Consider the following 12,994-nt stretch of genomic DNA (forward strand, 5'->3'; position numbering starts at 1 on the left):
AAAAAAATTACAAGGATTATTTTTTTTTTTTTTTAATGCAAACAGTGTTATAATTTAAACATTTTTAGTAAAAATCATGCTTTCTATTTCGTACATTGTTTAATGCTCGAGAAAATAACTTTAAAATATTCGTTACATTTTTTTTGTGAATATTTGAATCAGTGTAGCTTGAGTATCTGCTCATACAAGTGACAACAATCCATCATTCAATGCAGTATAATTGTTACTGGCTAAATGATTATTATTGTACTTTTATCAATTTTCAGTAATAAAAATAATGTATTCTGGACGATTGTTGTCACCTTCATCGATGGCTATGTATAAGTTTTGATCAACTGCAACTGAAAGAAAAATTCCAAGTTTACTAACATAAATAAATAAAATTTTTTTCGAAATCTATGAAGTTAAAATGAATTCTAGAATTAATTTTAATTTAATAGATCTCGAGATGAAGCTACATTACATTTGCGGCATAGACTTACTATACATCTTGATTTCAGCATTTATAAAACCATCAACTTCATTGACTGAGAATAGGCCTCGATCATTTTCAAATATTCTTATCATTTTATTTGTACATTCTAAAAAATGTTTAAAATCTAATACATTGGCATTGTATAAGTCCCAAGCTCTCCATAGAACAGCTTCTTCAATTAAATACTTAATGCGAGTTTGTCTTCTGACAGGAAGACCCATCATCAATGATTCTAGCTCAATTTTACTTTTTTGATACAGGGCCATCAATTTTTCTATAAGTTTCAATATTTAAATTAAACTATTTCTGAGTTGTTTCATCATAAATAATTATTAAATCAGACTTGATAAATAAAGTAGTTCCGTATTACATACTCATCAGTAATAAATAATTAAAATTTTTCTAGTGAAATTAAAAACTTGCAATGAATAAATTATATGGTAAAAAAAATTAACCTGATTCAAAAGCAAAATTTTTTAACTAAGAACATCATTTTGACGAGTTTCATAATCATGGAAGAAGTAGAAACAATCTTAAATCGAGTAAAATTTAATTGAAACAATAATTCGCATTAAAAATCGAACAAAAAGATAATTGACAATCAAAATTAGTTAAAATATATTACCTGTAAAATTCCAAATGCTTGGATGCACACCAAATTCCATATTTAATCGACGGTTATTTGCTTCAACGTAATTATTCGTTTTGTCTCTACACCCAAATACAGAAAAGTTTTCTGGTTTTATTACCTTCAACCAATATGATTCATAGTAAAGAAGAAATTGATGGAAAGCTGCATGAAACGCACTGTATGATGTAAGCAACCATTTATAGGCAGGTATGATTTGATGACTTGGTAACAATGCTAAAGTGATTAACTTTCGAAAAAAATCTTGTCCATCGTCCCAATCGTTTAATACATCCAGCAATTTAATCTTTTCAGCTTTTTTCATTAATGCCTATAAATTATAAACCATTAATAATTTTAACGTTATTTCATTTAATGTGCTTACCTATGCATACTTTTAAATATAACTTGTAAATATAACTTATAAATACAACTTGTAACTATAATTTATAAATATAACTTGTAAATATAACTTATAAACATAACTTGTAAATATAATTTGTAATTATAACTTGTAAATAATATAATACCCACCTGGACATGATGAAAATAACAACCCTTTAAAACGGCATTCGGATAGAGTCCACGAAGGACATTTCTTAAACCGACTTCAAAATCAGTTGTTATTGATAAAACTTGAAGGTGTGGTGTTAATTGCTGGAAACGATTCATTACTGAATGGTAACAGGACATACTTTTATGGGACATAAAACTCCAAGCCACGGGAAGCACCTAAAATTTTTGGTATTAAAAAATAATAAACCAAGTATTGAAAAAGTACTTACAGTATCATCAAAAGATGCCATTATAGTAAAGAACTGATAAATTTTTTTGTTTGGCTGTCTTGGGCATACTTTATACGTTGCATCCACATAGAGATTTACATTTGTAAAGTTTTGCAGCATAATTCCATCTATAAATACCGTAGCTACTGATCCATCAGTTCCAATAATATTGCCAACATCTAAATTGCTATCATTTGAAAAGAAACGAGATCTCCATCGCTGGGAATTCAATAACTGAACATATTCTTGAATTGTCTTTGGTACTCGAGGACAACTACTTTTACGCCATCCTTGCATTGTTTTTACAATACTAATGTATGGTACTAATGTGGATGCACGTAAATGTCTGTAATAATATTATTTGTATAAAAGTCTAAAATTAATTATTTTAAAAATGTACACAGAAAAAAGGTTCACTTGAGCCAAAAAAATATCTTTCTTCCGAATTATTTTCTTGAGCGAAAAAAAAATTTTCTTTTGACACAAAAAATTTCACTTATTCCAACACAATTAATTCTCATTCTTTAAGAAATACGTATCTTAACCCGAGAAAATTTATTTTTCAAGAAAATTTTCTTGTTTTAAGAAAATTCAGCTTCTTGCTCCAAAAAATTTAGTTCTTGACAGAAGTAAAATTTCTAGTCTTGAGAAAATTTCTTTTTTGCTTCAAAAAATTAAATATCTCGATAGAAGTAAATTTTCATTAATATTCTTATTGATTAACATGCCAAATGAGAAGATCAAATAATATTGAATCATTTTTTTTATTAAATATGTATAATTGCACGCTAAAATAATATAAAATTGGTATCAAATATTCAAGAGAAAAATTTTCTCAAGGTGACATTTTTTTCTCAGCTGAAGTAATTACTTAAGTGGCACTGCTTCCTTAAAGTATCTAATAATCTTGATCAAATATAAAAATTTATTGTATCAAGTATTTATGATAATTTGAATTAAGAAAAAATTACTTCTATCAATAATAGGATTTCAAAAAAAATTTTTACTTCGGTCAACACAACTTCGGTCTTCCTTCAGGCACCCGAAAATTTTCTTGACCAAAGAATTTTGTTCTCCGGTCAAGATATTGTTCTTTCTGTGTACTGTTAAATGTTATTGAAATCTAGTATACTGATAAAAAGACTAGCTTGACTCAAGACGAAAATTCTTGAACCAAGATTACTACAAGAAAAACGATCAATTTCTTAATAATAGAAAAAAAAAACTCTTGAGCCAAGAAATTTTTCTATCAACTCAAGAAATTATTTGATTCCCTTATTATAAAATTTTGTTTCTTCAGTCAATATAACCTTTCTATCAGTACATGCTAACTTAAAAAGTTTATGATAAATAAATTTATACCTAATACTTATTTCGTTAAAAAGAATACGTAAATCACGCGTAGTAGATATTACAGAAGAATACAACTCATGTTTGAAATTATAAATCAATTCAATATCATAATTTCGAATATGGTTGTGATTTCTTGTTAAAGAAACAAAGGGTGATTCAATCTTCTTTACTCCTCGAGCTGGACATCTGCGGCGACTTTTCTCATGACATTCAAGATATCTATTTAAACAATTAAATTATCCAATTTCAATAACTATGATCAACATTTGACCATGAAAAAAATTAGAAAAATAAAATTTACTTACAGAGTAGTATTATTATCTGAGACACCAATTTGTAAGTAACAATAACCATCATCAAAAATTGGCGTAGTTTTATTTTTATTCAGACCGAATTGAAACATTTTGTAACTGTGTAGTAAACAATAACAGACCAACGTAAACTAAATTTCTTTGATTAAATATGTCTATAACATTAATAATGACATATTTAGATATCGCGAAGTAATTAGCTCTATAGACCACGTGCAATTTTTTTATTTCTATTGTAATATATGTAAATAAGATCTAAAAGTGTCAACAAAAATGAAATCTACTATATTAACGAATTAAATGATTGAAATTTAAGCAATTAAACGCATATCTTTGCATATTAGATACTAAATAGATACATTTACATTAAATTGTTATTTTTTAATATTTATTTATTGCAAACCATTCGTAAATTTTTTATTTATATGTTCCTAAAAAAATTAAGTTTGAAATTTTTATCAAAAATTAAAGTAGTTCTATCTATATGTATATTATTTCATATCGCTAGCGGACATATTGTCGCTGGATTTATTTCCTCTTCTCAGAGAAACATAAAACAAAAAACTGTCGACTTTTGTTGCAACCACCGCGTTCTTGGCTTATTCTTACTTATGTTATCATAACTACGCGTTATTTTCTTAACTTAACTGAAACTAACTGAATTTCACCAAATAAAGTGAAAAAAACTAGTGGTTTATATAAATTGATGCAGTATTAACAAAAGAAAAATAAAAAATAATAATATATGAATTCAAAAACAGCTAAAATTAGTTATTAAAATAATGCCGCGTATAATTAATGAAAATGGCCACTCTTATATCGTTGAAAAGGTGTTACATGGACGAAGGTAAATATTTAAAATTTGTTTAATTCATTCGATTTAATGATAATTTAGTAGATAATTACATAATACTTGTTGAACTTTTGCTAATAGTGATAAAATTGTGAATCAGAAGTTAGCTGACTGAGCCCATAATTTTTTTTTTAATTAATTGAATATCCTGTAATTTAAAAAAAAATTAAATTTTTACAATTCTTTCAAAATTTGAAAGATTTTCTAATTGATTCCTAACCACAAGATATTTTATTTAAAAAATAGCAGGTGCAGTGGGCTAACTTTTGGCTCGCACGTTAGTATGATACATAATGATATTCTATAAGCATCAATAATTAATAATTATTCTTTTTTTTATAGTGATGTGCATTGCCGTTTACGCTTGCGAGATCGCTGTCCAGCTCGTGGCATAAAAATTGGTAACAACCCTATTACTTTAACGAAAAATCATTATCACTCGGGAGTCTTGCGACTAAATCAAATGCGTTTAAGATTCAAAGCTGCACTGACAGCGTCAGTCCGTCAGACTTTTCTTCCCTTGCATGTAGTGTATGATGAAGTGGCTGCTCGGTAAGATTAATTTTAAACTATTTTTTGTTAAGTTTATACTAATGAATTCAACTTGACTAATTATTCTACTTATTATATATTTTAGTTTTGCGGATCCGGTTGTTGCCAGTTCACCATTTGAAACCGTACAAAGACTGATGGCTAGTTCTCGACAAAGATTTGTTCCTGATGTTGTAGATAATTACGTTGATTTAATCAACACATTAAATAATCAACATTATTTTCGACTACGCGAATACTACACGAACTACTCGATTGAACTTTCAGCTTTGCATGATGACGCCCTGATTATGGGAGATCCAAGATTGATAGCTGAATTTGCGTTTGAAACATTTTATTTTACGACTACGACGAGTGTCTTGCCTCAATTAGGCAATACGCGTTTAATAACTAATATCGTTGCTCAATACCATAATAATGTAAGTGATTTTTGTTGTCATCATTTCCTTTTTTTTAGAATTTTTTTAATTTCATCTAATTTAATAATTTTTATTTAATGTAATACACTTCTTCACAATAATTAATCATAAAATAAATAATTTATAGGTTTTTCCTGTTGCAACAATTTTATGGTCTAATATGAGTGAAGACATCGTTGCAGAAGTTTTAAACCAACTTTCTGCCGGATATTTAGTCCCCAATAATATTAGATATATTTTTACAGACTTATATCTGAGTGATTGTTTGAAAACAGCTTTCCCAAATGCTAAAGTAATAAGTACATATGACAGTTTTTGTCGGGTATGTATAATTTTTTAGTCAGTTTGAATTTAAAATTTAAACAGAAAAAATAAAATATAATTTTCGATTTTTTTGTTTAGATGATTCATCAGCAAGCTATCAATCATAATGTTGATTTTCAAAATGTCGACCAAAAACATTTTGTAATGAAAACGATAGGTATTACTCTCCTTCCCGAAGACATGATGATCGACGCATTTGATGACTTAGTCAACACTTTGAGTGTACCGGTTCGTGCAGCGCTGCAAGGATTTATCAATTATCTCACAAATAGCTTTATTAATGGCAATCTCCTGGTAAATTTCTACAACTCTCCGAATGCCTTTAATAATGCGTCGACATTAGCAAAACGGGACTTACAGAACCGTGTAGGAGCTAATCCTACCGCTTGGGATTTTATGAGTAATTGATTATTGATTTGATAATTATTTTTAATAATTTGCTTTACTTATTTCTATCTATTTGATTTACTTATTTCTATCAATTTGAGTTACTTATTTCTATCAATATTAATTTCTTAACAAATTTGCTGAAAATTTCATAATTTTGTTTTTTTTCTTTTTTTTTTTTTCCAGAAAAGTACATCTTGTACATGCATGCGATGCGAACAGATTTAAATCGGCTCCAGGCGAATCCAACAACTGTACTTACTCGATTCCCTCGAGCTAACAATTTTTGCCTAAGAATACCATTGTTACGCCGATTGTGGAGACTTATAACGCGACGCGAGATCTCTATTAATGGATTCTTGGAAAGATCTGTTTATGTTCAAGATGAATACTGCGATAATTTAATCTTTACCGATGAATTATTACTTGAACATCAACTAATCATCGTAGAAGTTTCAAATGGTAATGAATTAATGATAAATTATTATTTATTAAATTTAAAACTACATACCCGTATGAAAAAGTTATATATGTCGAAAATATATGGTATAATATATTTTGGCAACATAAAAATATACAAGAAAATACATTTATTAATATATACGATCATATAGTTTTTTTGGCCTAATTTTTATAAAAAAATATATTTATGAAAATATACGTATTCGATATACTTGGAGTATATTTTTTCCATGTATTTTTAAATATAAATTCAGAGTATATGATTCAATATATAAAAGAAAATTATATTGCTATATAATTTTCACAAAGTACATGGTATCATATATTCTGAATTTATATTTAAAAATACATAAAAGAAATATACTTCAAGTATATCGAATACGTATATTTTCTATTATAATATTGCATACTATAAATCGCTATATAAACAGTCTTATGGCTTATCAAATATTGTATCCTAAAGTCAAAAGAGTGTATGAAAAAAAATGAAGATTTTTTTTAATTTTCAATGACCTAAAGCCAAAGGGGCATATAATTTGAGACATACGCCATTTTGGGATGTGAAAATTTTTTTTCATTTTTAGACAGAATATGATTATAAGGTAAGAGCTTCAGTAGCTGCTCATGTACCAGTACCTGCTCACTCCATGTATTTGTATATCTATATTTGTGAAAATAGAAATACAAAGTCATGGAGTGAGCATGTACTGGTACGTGAGCAGCTACTGGGGCTTTTACCTTAAAACGAATAGCACAAAAAAAAATTTGCATCCTTCTGGCATTTCATATATTTTTTATACGCCGTTCTAGCATTTGGCACGTGATATATTTGGTGCAAGGTGCTAGTATCATTTTTATTCGAAATAATTATCAGTATTACACATTTTTATTATTGATGTTGTATTCGAATACAAATTGAATTTTAACAAATAATAGTAACGTAAATAACATTAAACTTGATTTAAGGTTTTTCAATTCTAGGGTTAAACATATTTTTCCATGAAATTATTCATCTTCAGAGTTCTCCTGAAATAATAATAGGTGTTTTAGTATTACTAATTGATATTATCAATTCAAATAGTAATTGTAGTATTGATAACAATAATAAAAATAATAATAATTTACCATTGCGTCTGCAGTAAATTGGTTCTTCCGTCGCAAATCGTTTAAATAATTATTAATTGCTATTCCAAAAAGCCTTTTGAAATTAGAGAATTTTTTTTTTACAGCTTCTGAAATTACAGAAAAGAAATAAAAAAAATTAGTATATTAACGGTATTACCGATTTCATCGCGGTTGGTGCCATTCGAAAGGGCCAGACCAAACTTAGATTTTGAATAGAGCGATTTTTTCAAAATATTTTTTTAAATGTGGTTTTTTTGGAATAACTTTTAAACGGCTTTACCGATTGATTCCACAAACTAATCAGCTATCAACATCAAAAAACTACGTCGATCGCTGCCAAGCCGGTCAAAATCGGTTGATTCGTTCGTGAGTTATCGTTGTCGAAAGAAAACCAAAAAAAGTGCGTTGAATGCCGCCAATTGTGTGAAAATCGCTTCATTCATTCAAAAGTTATTGCTCGTTAGTGAACGAAAGAAAACCGAAAAAAGTATTTTTTCGGAATTACTCCGATATTCCTAGTTCGATCAATTTGAACTTAAAAATTCTTTATGAGGCTGAGAAAACTACGTCGAATGTCTTCAGCCGCATGAAAATCGGTTGATTCATTCAAAAGTTATTGCGGTTTGAAAATTCAAAAAATAGTGTTCTATGAAACCTCTATCAGACTTTTGAGCTTGAAGAGTTCAAAAGCATAGAAAAGCTATCTCTCTGAGATCGGAGAGCTCAAAATGACATGAAAATTATGTTTTAAGAGCTCAAAAACGTAATAAGTGCCGTTTTGAGCAAGCCTTTACAGGCTTTTCTATACGCTAATTTCGCTAATTCTCAATCTCATCTAACTCTAATTTACCAGTAATAGCAGCCATGATCACAGAATCTAAACCTGACCTACGAGGTTGATTTTTGTTAATTTTGCTGGTACCACCTCTTAAGTTACTCTTTATCAATACATCATCGTCGAACAGTGCTCGGACGAGAGAAACACCCATTTTGCCATAGGTGTCCCGGGAATTCGCTGTGTCCCATTGCTCTCGAGTGACAAAGACGTTAGAGCCTTCGTGACCTATTTCAACCTGTAATTGAGTGAATTAGAAAATAAAAAAAAAAGTTTTACATTGGGGTACAGATATTATAAAAGCGTACAAGGACTAATTAAATTTTTAACTTCCCGCTAAGAAAATTTAAAATTTTCAAAAATCGGGAAGTTATTGGTTTTACCCCGTTTTTCGAAAATCGAGTTCTCATCAGATCTTGACGTTTTGAGGTCCTAGGAAGCTTCCCTGAATGTTTTCGCGATGATGTCAGTATGTATGTGTGTGTGTGTGTGTGTGTGTGTGTGTGTGTGTGTGTGTGTGTGTGTGTGTGTGTGTGTGTGTGTGTGTGTGTGTGTGTGTGTGTGTGTATGTATCTATGTGACCCTCTTATAACTTTTGAATGGCTTGACCGATTTGATCGCGGTTGGCGCCATTCGAAAGGGCTTGACCAAACTTAGATTTCAAATACCATTTGGACCATTCGAACCAGAAAATTTGGAGAAATCTCAAAAAAACTACAAAAAAAAATTTTTTAAAATGTGGTTTTTTTGGAATTACTTTTAAATGGCTTCATCGATCAATTCCAAAATCTAATCAGCTCTTAAAATCAAAAAACCACGTTGATCACCGCAAACCCGATCAAAATCGGTTGATTCGTTCGTGAGTTATCGTTGTCGAAAGAAAACCAAAAAAAGTGTTTTTTCGGAATTACTTTGAAATTTCTGGCTCGATCGATGTAAACTTGAAAATTCTTCATGGGGCTTCCAAAACTGCAACGAATGCCGCCAACCGTGTGAAAATCGATTCATTTATTCAAAAGTTATTGTTGTTTTGAAATTAAAAAAATTGTGTTTTATTAAACTGCTATTAGAGTTTTGAGCTCGAAGAGCTCAAAATGACACGAAAATCAAATTTTTTAACTTGAAGAGCTCAAAAACGTAATGTGTAATTTTGAGCACTTAAGTACAAAATGAGCGGGAAGTTGCAGGGATGGCCTCTAGGGTCAACCGTCATCCTAATTTTTTTACATTTTGACTGTGGATTGTGATTTCGTCAATTTAAAAAAATTTCGTTCATACGCTCTTATAATACCCAGGCTGTTTTTTTGTTTATCATACTGGTTGGTCTGGTTGCTGAGCTTGGTGAGCTTGTTTTTGTGCATTCAGCATCTCAAGTTGAGCTTCTTTTAAAGCTTGCATTTCTTGGCATAGATTCAACAACATCTGCTTTGTTGATTTTTTGTCTAGAAGCATTTATAAATTACTTACATTATTTAATATTTCAACATGTAATTAAGGCATTCCACGAACACTTCCCAGAACTTTAATTTTTTTAATTTTTCAGCATTTATCAAAAAACCATTTTTCGATAATTTTGAGGTTCTGTTGATCACTCGTTCAAAAGATATCAAATTTTCGAAAAATTCGCTTTTTCAGTTTTTGTTCATAAATTTCTTTAAAAATAGTTCAATTAGACCTATTTTTTTCTTCAAAATTTTTTTTTTTTTATGTACTTTTTATAAAAAAATTTTTGTGAGTTATATCACATAATTTTTGAACTTTAAATTAAAAAAAAAATTTTTAAATAATCGAAATATATACTCACTTTAAAAAAATATTTTACGTTTATCAAAAATATTTAAAAATAAAAATTTGGGAAACTGTCCGATTTGACGTAGAATGTCCTAATTATTATATCTGACCAGATCGAATCCTGCACTGAAAAAAAAAACTGCAACAAGTTAGGCCTGTAGCAGCTACAGGCCTAGTTTTGTAGCTGCAACAGGAAAAGCCTGTAGCAGCTACAGACCTAGTTTTGTGGCTACAAAAGGAAAAGCCTGTTTCTACTACAGGCTTAGTTTTGTAGCTGCAACAAGATAAGCTCCATTACAAGTTAAAAATTTAATTTGATTATTAGGAATCAACATATTAACATCAATTATTAGTTTTTTACATGGATCAGCTGATAGTTAATTATTTTTTACATGGATCAGCTGAAAGTTTCATAATTTTGTAAACAATTTATCGGGTCTTTTACTTTACTGCAATATTGATCTTGGATTAAAAGACGTGATTGCATGTATTTGGAATTATAACCCTAGACTGGTCAAAGGGTGGCGCACAAAAACCGACTATTTTTTTTTTTAGTCTCGAGTGAAAAAATGTCAGTTTTTAATGTTTTAAGAGCCCTGTCCAAAGAACAGCTCAAATAAAATTTTTAAGAGATCGCTCCAAATTTTTTTTAATTTCAAAAATCGTCAAAAATCCAAATTTTTTTTTTTTTAATTTTTTTTCTCGTTACGTTATAATTTTATAGACCAAAAGAAAATAAATTCCTGAAAGTTTCAATTAAAAATTTAAATTTTGAAAGGTTGCTCATAATTTTTTTTTAAATTTCAGAGTCAAAAAATGCTAATCCAATTAAATAGTCACTAATAAATTAAAAAAAATTATGAACGACCTTTTAAAATTCACATTTTGAACTGAAACTTTCAAAAAAATCTTTTTTTTCGGTCTATAATATTATGACGTAACGAGAAAAAAAAAATTCGATTTTTGACGATTTTTGAAATTTAAAAAAATTTGGAGCGATCTCTTAAAATTTTTTTTTTAAGCTGTTCTTTGGAGAGAGCTCTTAAAACATCAAAAACTAACATTTTTTCACTCGAGACTAAAAAAAAAAAAGAGTCAGTTTTTTTGCGCCAATCTACTGGTCAACGTATGAGCGTGACGCTACGCTCAATTATATTTTTTTTATTACATCGTCAATAATAACTAAAATTATTCACAAAAATTTGACTTTGTTCCTTGAACATTTTAGAATATATTAATAATTTTTTCAAACATCTTCGAAAACGTTAAATTGCTGAAAAAAATTTCTTAAAAAAATTCGCGGGGCTTTCCTCGTTGCTTGACCAGAGTCGTAAGTAGTTTTTTGTCCGCGGCGTTGCCAAAAACACCTTTAGTCTCTGCCTGTCAAACGTGTATGAACTGGCAAAACTGTACGCTCTAAAAGCATTACGGTAAATCCCTCATCACTTGACCAAAGTCGTTAGGTCGCGCTTGTCAGTCTAGGCTTAAAAAATTTTCAAGGAATAATAAATAAGAATAAAATTATTTAACGTAAACATATTAAAAATGATCAATGTCCTTCTATGAAAAACTTAAAAATAAAATTCAAAAAAATTAAATTTAAAACTTGTAATGGAGCTTATCCTTTTGCAGCTACAAAACTAGGTCTGTAGCTGCTACAGGCTTTTCCTGTTGCAGCTACAGAACTAGGCCTGTAGCTGCTACAGACTTTTCCTGTTGCAGCTACAAAACTAGGCCTGTAGCTGCTACAGGCCTAACCTGTTGCTGCTACAGGAACACGCTACAGGCCTAAGACCCGTAGCAGCTACAGGTTTTTTTTTTCCGTGTGTATAAGAAAATTTATTTACATTTGATGTTGTTTAGTCAATTAAGTCAACATCTTAGGGTAAAGGTAGCAAATGCCTCGTAAGGTATATAAAAGTATGTATTTGAAGTTCAAAACTTTGCATGAAACAAAAATTAAAAATAGAGGTGTAAACTAAATTTTTTTTTAAACCTTGGCTGAATGGCATATGTTTGTATGGGACGAACAGAATGACAAGGTCACGTTAAATCACATGAAGTACTCAAAAACCAAGTAATTTATATGAAAATTTAATAAATTTTATTATTTGATCTGGCCAGATATAAGCCGACATAATCTTTATTTTTTGTTTATTTGTTGAGATTAAAAAAATCTACACTGATAGAAATTTTAACTTGACTCAAGAGCAAAAATCTTGAACCAAGAACACCAATTGGAAGAAAATGAATTTCTTGAGCCAAGAGGAAAAATTCTTGAGTCAAGATAGATTCTCTTGAATTAAGAAAATATATCTTGACTCAAGAATTTTTCCTTTTGGCTCAAGAAATTCATTTTCTTCCAATTGGTGTTCTTGGTTCAAAATTTTTGCTCTTGAGTCAAGTTAAAATTTCTATCAGTGTAGCAATGATCATTTATGACTAGATCTTGTCAAAAATAAATCAAAGATCTGATCAGATGCTGCATGAACATATGTGATCATATCTTTGTTGTGTAAAACATTTATTAATGTACGGTACAAGAATTATTAATAAGGTTAATAATAAACAACGACAATACTGGTCTCCATTAAAATAAATACCTTTCAGATTTGACTGGTTAGAACGAAGTTCATCGAAGCTGTCTGAATCATCCGCGTTACCCGATAATTCTGAAACAGTTGACTTTTTCTT

At 29.4% G+C, this 12,994-nt stretch overlaps 2 protein-coding genes across 2 annotated transcripts; one reads left to right on the forward strand and one right to left on the reverse strand.

Annotated features, from left to right (window-relative positions):
* Positions 1-16: 16 nt before the first annotated feature.
* On the reverse strand, positions 17-3,644 carry LOC123273898. Its single transcript, XM_044741379.1, has 7 exons — positions 3,547-3,644; positions 3,251-3,460; positions 1,889-2,234; positions 1,638-1,835; positions 1,101-1,434; positions 483-749; positions 17-341 (listed from the first exon to the last, which is right to left on the reverse strand). Exons 1-7 carry the CDS (start codon positions 3,642-3,644, stop codon positions 256-258), a joined length of 1,539 nt encoding a protein of 512 aa, XP_044597314.1. The 3' UTR covers positions 17-255.
* A 360-nt stretch (positions 3,645-4,004) lies between these two features.
* Positions 4,005-6,108, forward strand: LOC123273899. Its single transcript, XM_044741380.1, has 5 exons — positions 4,005-4,399; positions 4,748-4,957; positions 5,043-5,376; positions 5,504-5,698; positions 5,779-6,108. The coding sequence occupies exons 1-5, from the start codon at positions 4,335-4,337 to the stop codon at positions 6,106-6,108; spliced, it is 1,134 nt and encodes a 377-aa protein (XP_044597315.1). The 5' UTR covers positions 4,005-4,334.
* Positions 6,109-12,994: the final 6,886 nt, after the last annotated feature.

Source organism: Cotesia glomerata, unplaced genomic scaffold (genome assembly GCF_020080835.1).
Source record: "Cotesia glomerata isolate CgM1 unplaced genomic scaffold, MPM_Cglom_v2.3 scaffold_16, whole genome shotgun sequence".
Classification (NCBI taxonomy): Eukaryota; Metazoa; Arthropoda; class Insecta; order Hymenoptera; family Braconidae; genus Cotesia; species Cotesia glomerata.